The sequence below is a fragment of the Chaetodon auriga genome, chromosome 1, assembly GCF_051107435.1.
Source record: "Chaetodon auriga isolate fChaAug3 chromosome 1, fChaAug3.hap1, whole genome shotgun sequence".
Classification (NCBI taxonomy): Eukaryota; Metazoa; Chordata; class Actinopteri; order Chaetodontiformes; family Chaetodontidae; genus Chaetodon; species Chaetodon auriga.
The window spans coordinates 29,385,661-29,406,660 of NC_135074.1; the positions used below are offsets into that span (position 1 = coordinate 29,385,661).

General features: G+C 44.0%; 1 protein-coding gene across 1 annotated transcript in view; it reads right to left on the reverse strand.

Moving 5' to 3' along the window:
- LOC143322512 (protein kinase C-binding protein NELL1-like) overlaps positions 1-21,000 on the reverse strand; it is a 229,592-nt gene that overhangs the window by 12,233 nt on the left and 196,359 nt on the right. Inside the window, exons 15-16 of the mRNA XM_076733753.1 lie at positions 18,137-18,232; positions 6,126-6,266 (exon numbers count right to left, since the gene is read on the reverse strand). Coding sequence (XP_076589868.1) covers positions 6,126-6,266; positions 18,137-18,232 — 237 coding nt within the window. The remainder of the gene's footprint in view (positions 1-6,125; positions 6,267-18,136; positions 18,233-21,000) is intronic.

Below are 21,000 nucleotides of genomic sequence, written 5' to 3' on the forward strand. Positions count from 1 at the left end.
AGAGCAAGTGCTGTAATTGGTTTGGATAACAGATTGATTGCACAAATTCTGAACACTTGGTTGTTGAATTTGTGAACAAAAAACAACCACAGCTGCTAAAGCCCACCCACAGTTAACCCAAAATCCAAAAGTAAGTACCTAATTATGTCTAACAAGCGACTAATAACTTAAAATAATGTAATGTGATGGAAGGAAAGGAAACACCAAAACTGCAAAAATACATGAACTGACACGACAGTTACAGAGAAAGCCTCTGGCACAAGCTGCTCTCTCTATGAGCACCAAAGTTTTGTTTTGTCCGTGGAGAACGATGATGGTATGACCTCCTCCGGGTGGACGCGAGGCTTGGTCGATGCAACACACTCTGACAGAGCCCAACACACACACACTAATTGGTCACAGCATCCAGTTCGCTGGATACAGAGAAGAGAGGAAAACAGCTCAGCGGAGAATTTATTGTGCCTGCGACGGGTTATTTGCATACACTAAATGAAATCCCCATCAGCCAGTCAGACATACTGTACCTCCGCTGGTGAAGGATTAATGCTCTTCATGCTACATTCACCACATTCAGCCACAAGCTGCTGTTCGCAGATGAAGCGTAGTCGTACACGTAGGCTGTGAAAGACGGTCTCGCAGCCAAACACAAAAGCCCTTCGGAGAAGCCAGCTGAGCACAGCCGAGCATAAGAAAAACTTACACTCACACCTACATGTGCTGTTACACATGATGGCACTAATCCTGCTGTGTATGAAAATGACAACAGACATTCACACAGGCGTAGACACCAACACACGGGAACGCGGGACAAATAAACCCCTCTGACAGATGGTGGTAATTAGAAATCATCAGAAAGCTCAGTATTTGAGTATTTAAATTATATTTCTTTGGTCTGTCTCCAGGCAGCCCATATGGAAAGGTCATGTACATCACAGAGAGGGAGACAATGATGCACGCACGCTGTGGTGAAGGGAGACAGTGGGAGTTTATGGTGTATTATCCTCATCTTTATGCACAATCTGCTTATTAAAGCCACCTGTCTCTCCCTGAAGCATTAGGCATAATAAACATGTTTTGAGATGCAGGCCATGCAGCTCTCAGTCAGGGCGATGAAGTAGAAGCACTGCTGCTTGCAGCTGCTCTGGTCCTCACCACGACAGTGTGTATTTGCACACAATGCAGCATAATACGACGTAAAGAAACCCCAAAGTGCACGGCGCAGACAACTGAACACAACCTATTGTAACGTTAATGCTGCAATATATCACACTAAAATAATACACAAGGTACTGCAAGACTCTCACTGTGTTACATTGTAAAAAATAAGTGCACAACATTATTTTAATGCAGCATATTGTTGCCATATTGCAATGATGCACTGTGACACACAACGGAACAACAAAGCATAAGTCTTTATTCAGATCCCTGTTAGCTTCCACAAAGCGGTCGTGAGTGTACAAGAGCAATAAAAAGACAACAGTCAAAGTCACCAAAACAGCACAAAACAAGCAGAATACAAAGACCAAAAGCTGGAAACACTGGAAATGAGACCAAAACTGTCCCAGAAACAGCAACAATAAAATAACCGCCAGGTGAGTCTCATCAACGGCTGCATCTATTCAGTGCAACACCTGCGCACACCGACAACATGAACTCATTTTGTGAACATCGTGTCTCATTGTGAGATGAATCAAAAACACTGTCAGTGTAAATGTCAATGTTCTCTCAGTTTAGACTCAATGAGCCAATCAGGGCGCTCGCTAGAAAGCAGCCAACTGAAAGTGGGCGGCGGAATGTAAAGAAAACTGATGTTAAATATTGTGTATCTTGACTTGTACTTGCACTTGTATCACAACACTCCAGCAACTAGAAACCATTAAAGAGTGCAGCTCTGGTTTCACTTTGGTTCTCTGCTGTCATGAGGAAACTTTCATAAACTTTATTTACGGCACATTTTCTTTCACCTACATGCAGTTTTTACTGCTCGGTCTAATTTGTACCTCACGTCCGTTGACTGCAGCGTTTACAGTATGTGCACACACTGGCCATGTGTGAAGTGTTTGAACAGGTACTTTAGGAACAGCCCAAACCCAAAGTGAGAGAGAGAGAGTGCACTTCACAGATAAAAGGCTCCTATAGACTCATGTGTCACCCTGCAGGACCCCCCGAGAGTCGCGCTGCTAGCTGCTCCGTGTGCCAAACGTGAATTAGCACCGACAACACAACAAAGTGCCCCGTTCATCTGAAAAACACATCACATCCTTTAACTGGAAGGCCCGTTTCACCGGGTGCACACCCACCGCTGCACGAGGCTCCACTTTGCTGCTGCAGCAAAATACAGGATTTTAACACTTGAGGTAGATTGCTTTCATAGAGCCATTACCTTTAGGAAGCCATGGGTTTTTACAGAAACGGTGTTTGAAAGTGATGCTTTTTGGCTGTAGATTTGAACGTTTATCTGAAATCTGAGCATATATTTTTTAAATATCCGTCTAACAGAAAAGAAAAAACATCCAACCAACCACCTGACCTCTTCACCAGATGCAGTTATGTACACAATTACTGCTTTAAGCACACACAGACAAAGAGACTTCAGCTTTCTCAGAACACCGTCCTCTTCCGTCTCACTAATTATCATCCCGAGTGCTGTCTGCTGTTTCCTGTACGGTCGTCACGTAATCTTGGCCAACGTGCAGCTGTTTACATGTGGTTAACTGACTGGCACTCCTGAACTCTGCTTTCAGCTGGCTCTCACACTACAGAATCCTACTTTCTGTTTGGTTGACTCATGAGAGGCTGGTGGAGGGTTACTGTGGGGGAAAAAATCCTGTTAAACTGTCATTCGTACTTTTTTCCCCCGCTGGCTTCCAGCCTAATACTTGCATGAGGAGGGGGGGTAGAAAGGTGGCGGATACATACTGTAAGAGCTTCATGCACTTGTCTGTTTATGGAGTGACACACATACACAACACACACAGTCATTAACGCCATTTCTCATTGACATGCAAGTAACTACTTTCACTAATCACATTGTATAAATCACATTTCAAGTCATGAATATGTTTGTCGAAAGCCTCAACAAACAAATAAGTTCATGTCCAATTAGACGGATGTAACTTCACTGTTTGAGCCGTTTGCAGCAGATATGAGTTACGTGTTGAATTTCTTAATGAGACTGTACCATCTTTTAATTCTGATGGCACAAGATTTTGATTCATTACCCAAGAGGAGATTGGAGCATGTGCATCGCTGATTTGCATCTGCCTGTTGTTTGCACATGGAAATGTGGAAATAGAAGGCCTAGCGAAAACATGACGTACATAAAGCATGTGAAAAAAACGGCGGCAACACATCACAGAGGCAGCGTATTTCCCTCTGCTGAGGAGAAACTACGAGTGTTAGGAACATAGTGAACCGATGGACCCCACTGATGGATGTTCCCTTTTATGACTGTCAAGCATCAACACAAACTGGCCTGTGAAAACAGCACCGACTCTGAGGGACTGACTTCAAAACCGCACTGCAGTGTGCACCTCTGGATCTAACATCACACCACCTATCAAAACAAGAGTCAACGCAGAGTTCATTGTGCTTAAAACAGCTGGATTTTTTTTGTATTGTTATCAACATGTTAGTAACAAGTAGAACCTGAACGCTGCGTTCTTTGATGTAGTTTTGGTAGTTTAGGAACTCACCAGGAAAGAGACAGACAGCATGAGCTGGTGATCCGGCCTTTAAAGATGTTCTGGATGGTGTTTAATCCGTGTGGTGACGGGAAGCCGCTGTCCCCTCTGTCTATCACTGTTCTGAAGAATTGAGTGTGAGTGAACCACCGTCAGAGGAAATTATACCTCTCCCCCCGACGTAAATGACTCAAACGGGACTGCTGATGTTGCATTTTGATTTAAAGGTTAACCGGAAGCGTTCCGCTCAGCCAGGCCGGCCTGTTTGCTGCCTACATTACAACTTTCCACTGATGCAGAGTAAAAGCGTTGCCTTGGATTTGTTGAGTGATATTTGGATGTTCTGAGTTCCTGCTCTCGTACAGGTAGAATGTCACCTGTAATATGCCGAACCACTGAAAATCCTGAAGTTCAGGTGATGACTGTGCCAGGAATAATAAGCAGCCGCACTGTGTTTTTTGCTGTTTTGCAAATGTTAGCATGCTAACATGCTAAACTAAGATAGCAGCCGTGGTAAACAGGTTATGGGAGGAGTTTGACTTCTGGGCTTTCTGACAGAAAGTCTTTCTGCCAGAAATAAAACGACTTAGTTAGATTTACGCACCAAAACTAGTTGATCACGATTAGGAAAAGATCATGATTTGACTTAAAATAATTAATCAGTTTTGACTTGTGGTTTAACACAAACGCCGGCCTCATGGGTGAAAGTCCTGTGTTTGTCAAAGGCTTTCTGGCAGAAAGCCCTGATGGAAAACTTGCTTAAATATCAGACCTTGTAAACATCAGCATGTTAGAGTTGTCATTGTGAGCATTTTAGCGTCCTGAAGTTGGGATTTAGCTCAACTCACCACTGTACATTAGTGAAGCCTCAGTGTTCTTCATGTTGCTTGAAACTCTTAGACTTTCAGATATCCAGGTTACATCTAATGGTTATTTTAACAGTATTTAAATGACTATATTTCAGTGTGAAGCAGGTCATAACAACACTTTAAAGTACTGCTGTTTAACTTTTGATACAAGATGTTTCTTAATCATTTAAAAAAATGTAACTTTAGCTTAGTTTAATCCAGATATTTGGGTGTTTTTTGACCTGCAAATCACCAAATCAGTGCTTACTGGACATTTGAGCCTTGCTAAGAGATTCACAACCGCAGCGATCAAAGAGAAATGTTGCTATGATCCAAAAGTTTGTTTCTCCAACCATGCACTGCACAGCATGTTGTACCTCTCATATTTTGAATTTCAGTCGATTAAGAAAAATCACATTTTTTCATCAGAGCATCTTATATGGCATGAAAGACTTTTTCCACAAGACATTTCATACAATATGAGAATCTGATTATTTTCTAATCAGCAGTAAAACAGCTTCACCAGTAAGTGGAATGTATTCAGGATTAACGAAGTGCTGAAATCAGACCAAACAGGCATGACAGACTATTAAAAACAGTTCCACTTGGCAATCGTAAGTGACGAAGTTGATTTCAGCTCTTCACGAGCTCCTAAAACTTTTATCTGAAAGATAAGTATCTGGATGTGGGAGTGAGAGTAGCGGCATCGATGCTGGAATAAAGTGTTGAAATTGTAGTAATTTCTCTCCTTGTTTTCAATTTTTGCTCTATAATTGGTCCTTGCTTACAAGCTGCTGTTTCATAATTCATCAAGATCATGGCATGATCTAAGAAGACAAAAACAAAGCCTTGGAAAATACTGGTCACATGCAACAGCACAGGAAAATAACCAGATATGATGAAAATTGCAAATTATTAAACGAGTTGCTCGCAGGGCGGATGCATGGTCGTCCATTTTAGCAGAGGACGGGTTGGCGGCTTAAAAACTGATTGCAAAATTAGGACTTTGTACTTTCCTGCTCTGTGCTTCATCAACACTTTGTTGTGACACAGGAAGCACACAAGCCTGGTGTTTCTCTGTTTACGTCTGTAACGCTGCCTCTCCCTGGCTTTGTGGGCTGGGCGCACGACACAAACATCTAACGGCGGCACAAGGCTGTCGTGTGTTCCTCATGAATATCTCATTAAGGGCTGTGCGTGTGGGCTTCACACCGCATGCTTCGATCTCAAGCTGTGAAGGTGAGAAAACCTCTGATTAGTCTGCTTGTAATGTCTGCTGGATGGCATGTTGGAGCAAACACACATGCTCCCATCCATAACATCACAGCATGTGCGTACTGTATGTCTACACGCCTGATTTTCAAAGGGGATGAATTAGACAAAGAATGGCAATCAAGCGATCACGTAAAGAACAGAGCAGAGGTAAAAGGCACTTGAGGAGGAAGCCAGGCAGCGACAATATTCAGAATTTCTGAGTAATTGAGCTCGGAAAGAGAGGGAGAAGTCTGTGGTAGGTAGGCGGTGGGCACGCCGGGGTTGAGGAGCTCGTATTTCAAGCAGTGACGAGGATGCTTTCAATTCAACGTATGCTCACCAATGCAGGAGCTCCCATCGAGCAGGTAGGAGCCATTGTCATGGAAACCACTTCTGCATTCACAATGGTACCAGCCGGGCAGGTTGACACAGCGGGAGTGGTTGTGGCACTCGATCAGGCCCTCCGCACACTCGTCGATATCTGAGGACGCAAACACACACTGTGGCATCAGCATTGTCAAAATTATTTCACCGGCAGCAGACATAAACCTGAAGCTTCGGCTAATTTGAGCCTTCTCTGGCTGCTCTTTGATCTGTGCGGGCTGCAACAGTGGAGGCTGATCCAATCAGAGCAAAGCGCCACCACAACAGCAGAGCTGGGTCAGCGGCGGCCCACATTACACATCCAACATCTCTGCAGCCCGTCCGCCACAGCGCGGATCAAAGACTTTTTAGAAATCACCCCGTTTGGCAGCAGAGTTGTGTCTTTGGTGCACTTCTCTGAGTCTTCTCTTCGCTCATTCTGCCGTTTCCACTCGGCTCGCTTTGTCTCCGGCGTGCGGCGTGCATACACATGCCCAGCCCAGAGGCGGTCGGTCCTCGCTCCTTCTCGAGAGAGTAAATCTCTCTCATCCATTATGTATGGTGTGAGCTCTGCTCCTCATCTGCAGCCCTCTCGCTCCTGGCTACGAGACGCGACCTGCGCACACACCCTTTTGGTTAAAGCGTGACCTTCAGTCACACCTTCAGTCACTTAAACACGAACCATAACAAACAAGGAAAGGTAGCGAGGGACTGCTCGTTAACTGTCATGTCTATGTGTCATATTGTCGCTGAAGGGGGAAAAGCATAGTTTACAGCTAGACTCGCAGGCAGTTTTCATGTTACGCAATGAGTTTTAAGAGGTTTTTTATAAGCGAGCAAGCGCTGGAGATTAGTAACTTTAGAGAGTATCTGCTGTCAAAGTCAGGCAAAACTCAAAAGTCCACAGAGGTCTCACTTCTTCAACCGTCATGGATGAAAAAAACAATCTGTATACAGTGAAGGACAGACGTCACACAAAGCAACAGGTGTATATTTGGCTTTTCACAAAGGTCAGTTTAAATGTAAATACACAACACTTCCACATACCAAAACAACTGAATACGTTGGTTTTTCGGCATATATTACTGCGGGTGAGTACCAGAGACAGGCCTTCGTTTCTCATTGTTAACGTTGTGAAATGGTCGCAGTTTGTTTAGGTTTAGGCAACAAAACTACCTGGTTAAAATAAACAAGTAACTTAAGTACGTCATGTAACTTAAACAGGTCAAGGTGACTTTGACAAGCAGGCTTTCCTGCTCTTTATACTACGTCACCTGCCGTGCTGCACCTCCTTTGTTTCCGTCGTAATTACAGCGGCCACTAGAGGTCGCCACCTGACAATTCACGCAAATGGAGTAGGAATAACCTGCTCGCACAGTTGAACTATTCTGGCGTGGACGGCCTGAAGCAGATCACTTTTCATTCTCGCACAGCAAGACCCTGAAGCTGGAGTTCCGTCTACTGCTTTAGCTACAGCTCGGAGAAACGGCGTCTTTTCAGCATCACAGCAGACACAGGTCTCCCAGTTGAACACCAGTCTGTCTCGTTCGCTGTTTGCATTAGACCTGACTTCTGCGATACCAGACAGCCATCTCACACGGCCATGATGCTTGAAGCTGATAAATATAAAAAGATGAAAGTGTTGTTGATCTAATAAAACTCCTGGCAGGAGAACAAACACACATATTTCCCATAATGCCGTCATATTCTTTTAATCAAAGTTTATCCCTGTGAGAAAGTCGCGCTTTTCTTTGATCCACGTGTTCTCCAAAAACTTCATGCTTATGTGCAAGATTCCAAACCAAATTTCGTAGCTCCCGCTGAGACTGCACACACGGCGAGGTTCACGCCAGCACGACGTCAAGTCGATCAAAGCAAGTTTTCTGAGAACAATGAGAGTGTCGAGGTCACGAGACATTTACTTACAAATGAGTAGGAGCTATGCAGAGGAGTAAAGAGATGGAAAAGAGTGATTTATACAAATGTTTTGTATAGCTAGTTGGTACTATGATTTACAATATTTCATATGGTAAAGTGCTATACTGCTAGAGGAATAAAGGCTTGTGTGACTTATTCAGTTTTTACTAAAGCTCCTGCAGTTGTCCCCAGCATGCGATAGCGGTTTCCGTATGGCATCAGCATGTAGCTACAGTTGCTCCATCCATTACAAATAACCTTCTTATGGCCTTCTTATCTGTAATCTGAGAACATTTTCATGTCGTTGCAGCCCTGTTGTGAAAGTCAGAGTCGATACCTTTGACCCTGTTTTAAGAACACACATATTTATCTCTGTTCAGATAAAATCTGAGTCTCAGGGTGAGCCGTTTAGCCGTGTGTGTGTTGTGGTTATGCCGTTAGCCTGGTGTGCTGCGGGTAATAAGACCTGACAGCTGCCGAGAGGACTGCCCTCTGTCAGCCTCTCAGGTCAGAGATCCGGTCAGAGCTACACCAGAAGATTCCCTCTCTGACATCCCACTGAAACATAGCGAGATTAGAGGTGACTGGTGGCTGAGAGCAGCTAACCCTTTAACAAAAGAGCACCGAAGAGCATGTGCACGAGACGCTTGGGCTGGTTGTCCTGCATGCCGACGGTGTCATCGTTTAATCCAGTGGTGATTCCACTCTTTCGAGCGAAGATTCAATGCATCATTGAGTTTTAATACTGATTCAGTTTAACAGGATTCACTCGTCTAAATGGTAAAAGTAAATGTAGCTGTGGTCCAGATTCACTTCACTATCATGCTGAATAATTACATCTCTACTGCAGACACCTGAAAAGCACTGATATTAGCTAAAACAAGCCTTTAATGCAGGCAGCCACCCAAGCAACAAAGTCATGATCCCTCACTGGCTTCCCACCCACAAACACAGCCCGGTGTGTTCATGGAAACACCAGACCGACCTGGAGGTACTGCTTCTGCTCTGACAGCGCTGAATATCTGTCCAGTTTTGGATTTTCTAAGTAGAGTGACTGTTTTTTAGTTGGGATATATACTGCAGCACAAACCCAGATGATCATATAACATTAAAATATGGTAATTGAACTAAACTCCTTGTCCTTTGGGAATATGAAGGAAACTAAGACGAATTTGAAGGGCTTTCTGTTCAGTGTGCTACTGTCAGCTGTGGCCAAACTGTTACACAGACAGTCAATATTAGTGTCTATAATCTGAAGGCCTGGATATTAAATGTTCAGTAGTATTTGTTCTTTAAGTGTACTCAAGTATTGTATGACATGGTTCTGGTACGTTTTACTCAAAAAATGCTATTTATAAATGCAGCTGCAAGAACAATGCGTTGCACTCAGCTTCAGATGTTTGATTTGAAAAACAGCTCATAGCCAAGCAGAAGTCTTTAGTCTTAGTATCGTTGTACCCAAGACCAGCAGAATAATCCGTTCTTGAGAGGCAGGCAGTGAAGGAAACCGTGTTCAGCATCTTGAAATGAGAATCGTAGTAAAGAGATAAACATAATAATAATAACAATATTGAACACAGTAATCATGTCATCTTTTTCATATTATCTTCATTTAAAGTTTGATAAGCTGTTTGACTGTGTGCAAACTGAGACAGCTGAGTGTCGGCCTGCAGTCACTGCACAGAGCAGGTTAACAGCTGCCGGCGGCTGGAACGTAAACGCAGGCGGACCACATTTCACTTTACACAGCACAGTCTGACTCATTAACCTGCTGTATGTGTGTCTGCTGCAACGCTCGCTGTCGCTGCAACTGCTCAAATTACTTGTCACAGTTGGAAATAATGCAAGTTTAGTGCAAATTAGGATCATGGCTTTAATCAGGATTGTTCATTCATGTTTAATTTACAGATACGCACGCGCTTTGTTCACATATGTTTTAAGACTCCACGTTCTGCGCCCTCAGCGTGGAATCTCATGCGAAACACTCCCCTGTTTTGCATAAACAGATAAACACGGTCATGTTCACTGTGGAGGGAGCTTTGTGAGGAAGAAAAGCAATAACGGCCAGTCTGAACATCTACAGCACATAAACACGGGGCGACAGTGCTGCCAGCCCTCCTAATAACAATAATCCCACCCTGCTCGCCAACATATCTTTCCACAATTTATGAGAAGTGACTCATTCTGAGAGGGTTTTCTCTGTGACTACAGAATGCTGCCACTTTAATTGTGAGGTAGAGGAGGTGCTGCCAGTCTTTCCTCATCCTCTGAGAGAAATGCCCATTTTCTTGTCTTCTGATTTTCAACATTTATTTTCTGCTTCTGCTTGTTTTTCATGGATCTCTCGCTTTTCTATTTTACTACTTTAATTACATCTAACAGAGGACAGAAACAAGTTTTTCCCAGTTTTGACTCTGTGCAGCGCAGAATTTGAAACAATGAATATAACGTTAAACCGGTTCATAAAGTGTGTGAAGGATTTTCTGTGTATATTGGATGAAGAGTGTAGGACCGGTGTATGTCAGGACAACACTGACTCGCCTCCTGCTCCCCTCACAGCTGATCATACTGTGGATTTAGCACAGCAGTATTAGCTTGCTCATCCTTACAGAACAGGCTGTACTGGAGGTGTTGTTGGTGCAGTGATTACCGACAGTTTTGTTCATGACAAAGCTGGAACGAAGGGGAAAGCTCGGAGCTGCTTCTCATTTAACAGAGCGAAGTTATTTAAACTTGGATGATGCAGCAGCTAACGTGACCTCCTCTTCCTCCGCCTTCTGTTTCTCTGTGTTCCCTTAAAGGTCAGCACTGTCAGAATGGTTTGCAGCTGATCAACGGAGCAAGTTTGGTTTGGCTCTGTCGTTGATTGTAGCGATTCCATTGATTTTGATCCAAAACTTCACTTTTGATAATGCTGGTGTATTCTGAAGAGCGGATGTCTGCAGTGTAGAAGAGGAAGAAGATACCAAAGGACCCGGACGGTCACTGACTGCAGCAAATCTGCAACAACATTTTCAATATGACTTTTTCTTACTTTCCTCTACCTTTTTAGTTAAAGAAAAAACACTTTTCCACCTATATCCCTCCCATTTCTCGGCATCTTTCTACCACTCAACGCTCTGCGCTCATTAGAGCTCACAGACCTTTAATTATCTCGCTGCTTCTCAGTGCCCACACACACACGCACTCCTCTACCGTGTAAAATTTGCTTTTTCATTACCGGCAATAAACTCATTACCTTCCACATTTAGCAGCTTTATGTGGAACAAAGTCATTTCTTCATCAAGGTGTTGGAGTGAGGAGAACACAAAGAGAACAATAACAGCCGTCTTCGCCCTGATGAATGAATGCACCTGTGCAAAATGCAATGTTATTTTGTTTCTTTGTGCCGTACCAACAACATTAAGTGCTGTCAGAAATCTTCTGTTAGATGCTGTGTTATTTGTGTGGAATACACAACTCAATTAGGAAGACGGTGGTGCATCAAAAAGGATTTTTCACTTCCAGGAAACAGGGAAAAGGGGGTAACTTAGCTGTAGTTAAGGCTATCTCATCAGCTAGCATTGACTAGCCAGAGCGCAGTCACGGTCATTTGGTTTGTTTTTCCACCACAACACGACACAGTCTGTGGTAATATTGAAGTGAGCAATTATGCAATTACTGTATTGTAAGATTAAAAATACAATTTCCTTAATTTCTCATTTGAATTGTTGTTGACTCTGAGGTGGGGGGGTGGGGGTGGTGGGGGTGAGATGCATGCGTTATCCAAACAGCACAGGCGTTCATCCTCTATGTGCTCTATGAATTTCATGGAGGCCTTTACATTTTTACATAGTCCTTGATAAATCTGAAATTCTGGGCCAATGGTGGCACCACAGGAAAAGTCTGAGGCCATCATAAGCATAAATATTCATCCTCTGGAGATCATGAATATTCATGTATGCAATTAGAGTTTCCTTGTCTGAAGCATGAATATCCAGTTTAAAAGTTATGGCAATCTGACCAAGACATGTTGTTCAGGTCCAAAGTGTTGGACGCAGCAGCCAAAACCCCCCAACCTTAGAATTTTTTAATCAAAATGTTGGCAAGTTAGAGAGATGGGAGGACATGCAGCAAAGGACTCTGGGATGTCACTGAGCTGTGGTAAGGTCTGAGCCTCAGCGCACGTGGTGCACACTCTGAGGTGAGCTTTTAGTACATACTTCATATATATGGTGCCTGAATCCAGCCTGACATGGTTGATTTCTTTTGTCAGAAAACATTTGTAATTATGGACCCACCAGGAACGAGGAGTTGAGACTACACAGCACCAGGACTCTGAATCTCTTTTTATGGAGAGCGCATGTTATTTAAAACCCCATCCGTCACCAGTCTAGTAAGTCCTTTTTATTTAGATGTAATAAAAACCACAGCATTCGCACACAGTCAGTGATTCCTGTAGCTCAATAGTCTTATAAAGCTATTTGTTAGCTGGACAAGTGTGTGTTTGTGTGTGTGAACAGCCCTCCATTATCTTGCCAGTGAAGTGGACAGGTGACCTTCCTGTGGCACAAAGTACAATATGGCAGAGCACACACACACACACACACACATACACACACACACACATACACCCACACACCATCAATCTCCCTTACAGCCACAGGAAGGAAAGCAGACAGCGTTTCTGTTTCCTTCCATTACAATGCAAACGAGAGCACTTAGTACTTTCTGCAGGGCTTCACTTCTGCCCCGTCTGTGGGTTTTCCCAACGGGGATACATGAAGACTTTATGACAGCCTGGACTGTGAAGAGCTGTGAGTTTTAGCTCACAGAGGAAATGGGAATTAATCCACACACAGTTAAAATAATCCCCCCGCTCTCGGGAGAATCCTCTGGCCTGCTGAACTTAACATAATTACACTTATTTCAGCCCTACTAACCTACTGAAACAACATCACGGGAAATGTGACGTGGGGCATTTACATTAAGAGTCACTCAGACAGAAACAACAGCCAGGCTTTGTGTTGGTCTCTACCTGATAGTCTGTGACCAGTAAATGTGCATAAAATGAACAGCTCGTTTAATCCGGCATTAAAGGAGCAGTGACCACGCACTAACGAACATGCAGAGCTGTTAATACTGCGGTGACTTACTACAGACGTGACACAGTATCTGAGACCAGGAAGGAGATCAGGTGTGTGGAACACTGCCTGTAAGCACAGTGTAAATTTTGGTGATCCAGGTTAAATATTACTGCTGTTTAAATGACATTTAATCAGTTACAGTTACGACCTGGATGTCTAAATGTGCTGGTTGGTGTTTTCAACTAATCCCATAAAAAAGACAGGAACCAGCCATGAATGCATTGTGTAGCTTAAGTCTGACACCTGTACAGCTTCTCCCATAGACGTCCACTGTCATCAAAAAACTAGTCTAAGAGCCGCAGTGTCGCACTGGGTGACGTATTCTTTCATCACAATGCATGTGGATGATTTTATCATCCTAAAGGCCAAAGTGCTGCTACTGAGTGAAAGTGAGAGAGTGAAAGACGGACAGATAGAAACGTGTTAAATGTACTAAACCCAACACTTCCTGTACTTGTTTTTCACAGTAAAAGCACTATAGTGAACTGAGAACTGACCAGCTTAATGTGCAAATGTTGAGTAAACAACAATAAGAGTCAATAAAATGCTAACAATAATGCTAAAATGCTAATGCTGATAATAATAATAACAATAATAATACAGGACAGGTTAAGCATTTTTCAAGCCTTAATACAACCCTCATGTGCCCATATAATATGCATGTTAGGAGTTTCTGGAATCATCCTGACGGCCGTGAAGTGATCAGCCTCTCCTTTGACATCCAGTGGAAAACAGTTCTCTTCCTTCTGATGCTATTTTGAGGCTGCAGCAGCCTGAGTTGGCCAAATCAAACTGGGATCATCCAGAATTATAGTTACTTCAGTGGGAAATGTGCGATACCATCCGTCCACTGCAGCTCAGCAAGCAAATAAAGTTCAGAGAAAGTGACACTGTCACTCTAGAATGAATGCAATGTAAATTTGAAGGTTGGCCACTTGATCTGTCTAACACTGTTCCCTTGTCTGCTGCAGTCACAGCGTATAGAGCGGAGGAATGATAACAGCATTTTCAACACAGATAAAAACCTGAATCTATCCTTTAATGTCGCTTAGAGGTTGCTTGAGTTTTACATTTATTCCTAACATCTTGTTTCACACTTTGAACTTGACAGTGAAGCGCTGATGCTTTCACTGCACACACATTATACTGTACACACACACACACATCAGAGAGGTGCTGCTTCTGTCCATATTCTGACGTATCACTAAATGGGGCAACTTTAACCCAACCACATCTCTGCAGTACAGTATGTACCGTCTGCAATGGCCAGAAATAAGTTTACATACAACTCATTAGCAGCAGCTGATATGTTTTGAAGGAAATTTAATGCTGAGCGAATTATGTTTTGTATTAACATAATGAGAAAATGTTAATTAACTTACCTGGGAAGTCATGGAAATGTTGATAGTGAGCTGAAATCTTGCAATGTGCCATCTACTCGTAGTGACTACAGCATTATTCAACATGTTTACATGTGGTTATGTTTAGGCAGCGGCAGCACTCGGTTAGGAAAAGAACCTGTTCTATTTCAGTGCAGAAAAGGTTCATCGCGATCTTTCTCCAACCTTAAACAGAGCGCTTTAGCTGCCTAAGCCAAGCCTGTACGTTAACCCTGGATGTGGTGTCACAATCCTGCACTTTGTATGCCCCCATCCATCCCGTCCACCTCCCTGCAACTGCAGCACGGAGCATAAAATGTAGTGTTTCATTCACTCAGACGCTGACTGTGAACATAATCCCAGCAGCCAGGATGTTTGTGAACACAAATTAGTTGCATATGAACCTTATTTCTAGGACACAGGGTTGTGCTAGTTAAGCAAAGAAGCCGTATGCACTTCACAGCGGGTGAAGTGGGAGATCGGGGCTATGTCAGCTGCTCAGCTTCTGATCCAGAGCAGTTCAGAAAATATATCACAAGGATCCAACAGTGGATCTGTGCTGGCTATATGAACCCACTGGATGAAGACAGGCAACCCAGAGGAAGGGATCATCGTGGGAGAAGGTGAAAAGATGAGTGAAAAGTTCGACTCGCTTCCCATCGGCTTTATATTTAGATGCTCTTAACCTCCCATTGAGCTGCAGTGTGCAGCACAGAGGAGTGAAGCCACTGGAGCAGTGAAGTGTTTTATTGCGCAGGAGGGACGGGCAGCACAGGAGACGGAGACGGAGACAGGTGCATGAGAGACGCACTGTACAGGCAAACGGGGAGAGAGTCTGACAGATGTGGAGGCAGGTCGAGGGGGGAACACAGAGACAGAGAGAGAGAACGTGTCGCGCACGAGGTAAAACAAGAACCTTCTGTACAGCTCGTACAAGACGCCTAAGGCAACTCTTCAAGGGAGGCTCCATCAGCGCCTCCATTACGCTGCTACCACACACAAACGGCACGGTGCTCTTTTTAATCATACTCGTATATGCTTGAAATGCACAGGAATGCTATCATGTTATCTCTCTCACCCCCTTGCAGCAAACTTTTAACATGCTGTAAAAGTAAACTGTGCACCACTCTGCAAATGAGATATGCACGTGCAGAAGACGTTTGAGGTCCTGAGACAGACGCAGCTTTTGAGTGATTTTCCCTCTGCACTGCATCTGTGGCAGCCCTGTGCAGCAGCCACGGGGCCACGGGGAGGGGCCTCATTAGCGGGATGATGCGTCAGTCCATATTTTCGCTCCTCACTCACTTCAACGCGTTATTTTCTTCTGTGCATAATCTCTCCCTCCTCTCTCCCCCTCTAAAGCGGTTCAAAGGGAAGCAACAGAATCCACTCTGCAGACGGAAAATCATTATTTTTCCAAGCCAATCCTGCATTTTGTTTGTCATCAAAATTCAATTTATAGGCACAAATTTAAAGTCGGTGCCAGGTTGTGGCGCCAAAATGTTACCTTTAGATGTAACGTTTCATTTTCAGATAACAGCACGGAGGAATTAGCTTCCACGTTAATTAACTGATAGATATGTGATGGTGTTTATTGGAGGTTAATTAGTCCTCGGCTTTCATTAATGTGTTTCTTGCTGATTGCCTTTCAACAACTCAAATGCTCAGATGTGAGAGAATTTGATTTAGTATCAAGGTTAATTTTTCCACAACAAAGTAAGAAAGTGTTGTGGCAGAAAAAAAAATGCATGATGTAGCTACAGAGTGACGTGATTAACAGGATATGTCCAACTTACGGTGACTTACGGTGGTCATTTGATAAGGCAAACTTTGAATTTGTGTACTTCTACCTCAGTGCACACACACTAACACACACACAAAGCTCTGAAATTCAGAGAGATCAGAGGGGCACAGGTTGTCTTCAGTTCAATAACTTGAAACAACTTGAGCAGAATTTAAAGTTTAGATTTAGATCCTGACGCAGGAGGGAGCTCCAACCAGCTGCAAAATGATCATTTTAGAGATCATTTTGTTTGACTGCAGTGAGAAATACCTGTAACAGTGACTGTGACAGTAAAACAACATTTTAAACGTATGTAATGTAAAAGGCAATGACTTCATTGACATTACAGCTGCTTTTTCTTTCTCTTTACAAGCTGTTTTTAAATGGATAAATCTAATAATATACTTGTGACAAACAGAGGGAGACCACAGAGAACTACCACTGCAATCCTCCCCTGCTTTACGTATTCGGACTGATGTCAGTACCTTAAGTTCAAGCTGTAGCTGCTGCAAGTAATTTCACCAATAATGTGCATGTGTGTGTGTGTGTGTGTGTGTGTGTGTGTGTGTGTGTGTGTAACCTGGTATCTAAAAGGAAGCCATGGCAACAAGATGTGAATAGCTGACCTGTGAATGTGATGCTGCACGAGAGCAGGTTGATCACTTCTGTAAAACGAGACTGCAGAGACATTAAGTTTAATAACAGGGGAGAGGAGAGGAGAGGAGAGGAGAGTAGAGGAGAGGAGAGGAGAGGAGGAGAAATGAGGGGGAAACAGGGAGGAGGCAAAGGGAATAAGGTAAGCACAGGGGAGGATGAGAGGAAGGAGGAGAAAAAAAGGGAGTGGTGGATAAGATGGGAATGATAGCAGAGGAGAAAAATGATAGAGGAGAGAAGAAGAAAAGAGAGAAAAAGGGAGGAAGGAGGAGGAGACAAGGGAGTGACAGACAGAGGTAAGGAAACAAAAGAGAGGGGGAGCGGAGAAAAAAGGGAAAGGAGAATACACTGGGAAAGACAGCAGAGGAGGAAAAGGATAGAAGAAAGAGGGGAGAAGAGTGAAGAATAGAAGAGTAAAAAAGGGTTGGAGGACAGGGGATGGGAGGAAGGAGAAGGAAGCAAGGGAGTGGTGGATAGAGTGAAAGAAAAAGGAGTAGAGGAAAGGGAGGTGCAGAGAAAAAGAGGAAGGGAGAATAAGATGGGAAAGAAAGCAGAGAGCAGGATAGAGCAGAGCAGAAGGAAAAAAGGGAGGTCGAGAGGAGAGGGCAAGGAGGGGAGATAATTGAGAGATAAGATAGAAAGGGGGGAGGAATGATAAGATAGAAAGAGGGGAGGAAGGAGGGAAAGAAAAGGAAGAAGGAAGGAAGAGGCAGGGAGAGCAGGAAGGACAAGAGGAGAATAAAGGAAAGGAAGGAAGCGAATAAAAGGGAAAGGACGGAGGAGAGGAGGAAAGGAAAGGGGAGAAGAAGGAAAATGGAGGCGAGTAGAAAAGAATTAGCTGTCCTTCTCTACGGCTCTCCTGGGATCCTTGACCTGAGCGCTGGCCAATTTAAACACAGGGCTTTAGACACGGCACGTGTGTGTGTGTGTGTGTGTGTGTGTGTGTGTGTGTGTGTGTGTGGGTGCGTGTGTGTAACAGAGACAAGGGACGACTGCTGATCCCACAGCCCGACCTAATGACCACCCCTCTGATGTCAACCCCATGAAAACAACACAATGCTCCGGCTGAGCTTTAATTGGCTGAACAAGCTGCACAGGTGAAGTGTCAGGTGGGGTCCTCGGGTCTCACCTGTCTCACAGCGGCGTCCTGTGAATCCTGAGGGACAGACGCACGTGTTGGGGGACACGCAGGTCCCACCGCTCCTGCATCCCTCCTCGCAGAAGGCTGGAAAGAGGAAAACAGATTTGTTATGTGCGCTTGTCTTCGTATGCTGAATATCACAGCAGCCGCGGCACAGAAAAGCCTTTGAACTCCTGCAGTTTAAGGTTTGCTGAAGACATTACAATGTGCAAAGTGGTTCCCCAGACTGCGTTTTAAAAGCCGCGCAACACTTCTGGGAGGAAACACTGACACGTTTGTCATTCACATGGGTTTCTAAATGCTGTTTTTATGTTTGGATGTGAGCGCAGTCAGGATGTGAAGTGCCACGGGGCAACTTGATAAAATATTATCACAAGATCTGAAATGGAAATATTGTGCGCCTACAAAGGAGGCACGTCACCCCCCCCCAACATGGTAACCTGTCCTCTTCAAATTCATTTTGCTTTATTGAAAGTCTCTGATGTGAAATTTGTCTTTCGAGTGGTTATCATGTGGAGGACAGCTTCTCCACGTCGCTGCTCAAGTATCCGAGCTAAGTGATGGAGATAAAAAGGCACCGTGGGTAAAAAATGTCTTGGAGCGACACTGGCGGACGGCCTTTTCGTAAGGAGCCGCTTATCAATAGTTCTAAATTAACAATCGATCAAATGAGCGTGTGGACTGTGAAGGAGGACACAGAGTATTATCGCCCTTTTTCAGCTCATTGCTTTAACATCACATGTAGCGTATGGCTCAGGCTAAGATGACATAATCCTTTATTGATCCTTTATTAAAATAAAGTCACCTGATGCTTCGACTGCAAAAGCCTGAACTGAACATTGTGTGTTTTTATTGCGTTTCTTCTGAAAGCTCCGTGGTACTTCTTACAAGGATGGAACAGACTTTGTTGTAGACACTCAGGCTTGGCTCCAAGGTAAATGGACTGCTTTTATACAGCACATTTATCCTGCAAGCACTTTAGAAAGCCTCACATTCACCCACACACACATTCAAACGCTGATTACGGAGAGGCGTCGCGCGATGAGCTAACCTCAGAAGCAGATCTGAGGTTCAGCCTCAAGGACAACCTGCTCTGCCACCTGAGCTGCTGTTGTGCCACACTTGAAAGAAATGCGATAACATCCTGACGTACACGGATCTGCAGCCTCACATTTTCTTTTGTAGCGTGTATTTTAGAAGTGGCTGGTAAGAGGAAGGCACTTACATACAAAGAAAAGTCCTTACACCTAAATGACAACGCCGATTATCTGTCAGTGCCTCCAAACGCTCCACCTGACTCTTCCAAACATGAATCATGAGCGTTTTCTGACCTGCCACCACTTAAATTAAAATCTGGTCAAGTTAAGGCCGTTAAAACTACTAAGCTGACGTTAGGGAAAGGCGACCTTCACGGCTTAAATAAACCAGTGCTGACAGCAGTCTCCATCGTCGAGGTCATAAACCTCCTACACTTCACCGTCTGCGCCTCCTTCACGCCTCCACCCTGCAGTGAGCGCCGGATCATACCAGCAGATGGAGCATTCCACTGAAATGAACGGAAACTTTGCAGGAGTGAATGCTGGTGTGACCAAGTCGAGGGAGGTTTTATGACTGTCTTTGCCTTTGCTGCTGGTAGAGGACACTCGTTATCTGCTCCACCACTAGAGGTCACATGTCTGGAAAATGTGTCGTTGAGCACAACTTGGAAAAACAACACTGAAAGACTGAAGTCCAAAAATAAAGCTCGAACCTGGCCAAGCAGGGATAATAATTTAATCAAGGTGTCAAAATGTTTAACTTTGACAGGCCATAATTACTTCACCACCGGTCGGATTTAGATTAAATTTGGTTAGATGATGCATGTTGTTATTGATCGCCTACAGACCCGCCTGCATCATTCATGAGTTGTCGTCTCACTTGTCTACTTTGCAGTTATTTGGAAATCTCATCAACGTGCATGTGCCAGCACGCGTGTCCGACAACGCCGCCGCTTTTTGCTTGAAGCGGGCAGCGCAGATGACTGCGATGCATCAACACGGCTGAGACGAACACACAGAGGAGAAGGTCGAGGAGAGACGAAGCCCAGAAAACAAAAGGAAGAGCGAGTGTGGGGAGAGACAGTGAGGAAGAGTAGTCAGTCTGTGCTTAAAGCGAGGAGGATTAAACCAAAAAGAGGGCAGACTTAATTGAGCAAGTTCATTAAAGAGAAATTACTTGAGTATTTCTAAGCTTAATTAATGACATGATTTGAAAAATGAGCCTTAATGGGCTGAAGAATCTATTTATAGTCACATACACAGGCTGTAAGTGTAATATCTGTGTGTGTGTGTGTGTGTGTGTGTGTGTGTGGGTGTAATATATGTGCAGCAGCTTGTCTGCTTTGGTTTCTGATTCCAAAGAAACACGATCTCTCCGTGTAAAGTTAAAAGAAAAAAAGTGCTAAATATACAAACGGATGCATGCAGTCCCATGCCAGACGCTATTAGAGCTATTAATTTGACTGGTTCCCCTATTTAAGGAGTTCTATCAGGCCCTCATTAGGAGCGTGATTGCCTCTGTACTAATAAACCTCACACTTAAAAATTAATTACACTTATATTGACTCAATCTATCTCCAGCTCTTATTATCGTTTCACCACCATCAGCATAATGCCGCCTGCCCGTCCAACTAATGACTGCCAAAGACGAGGGGGCTTCACCGCGGGTGGGTGGGTCGTATGTTTATGAGTTTTTCAGTCAGAGCTTATGGAAACATTTTTTTATTTTTTTTTTGCCAAAAGACAACCCCCACTTCCAGTCGCCTCAAGAATTTAATTCATGTCAGAGTGAACAAAGATCTCGACCGTCCACTG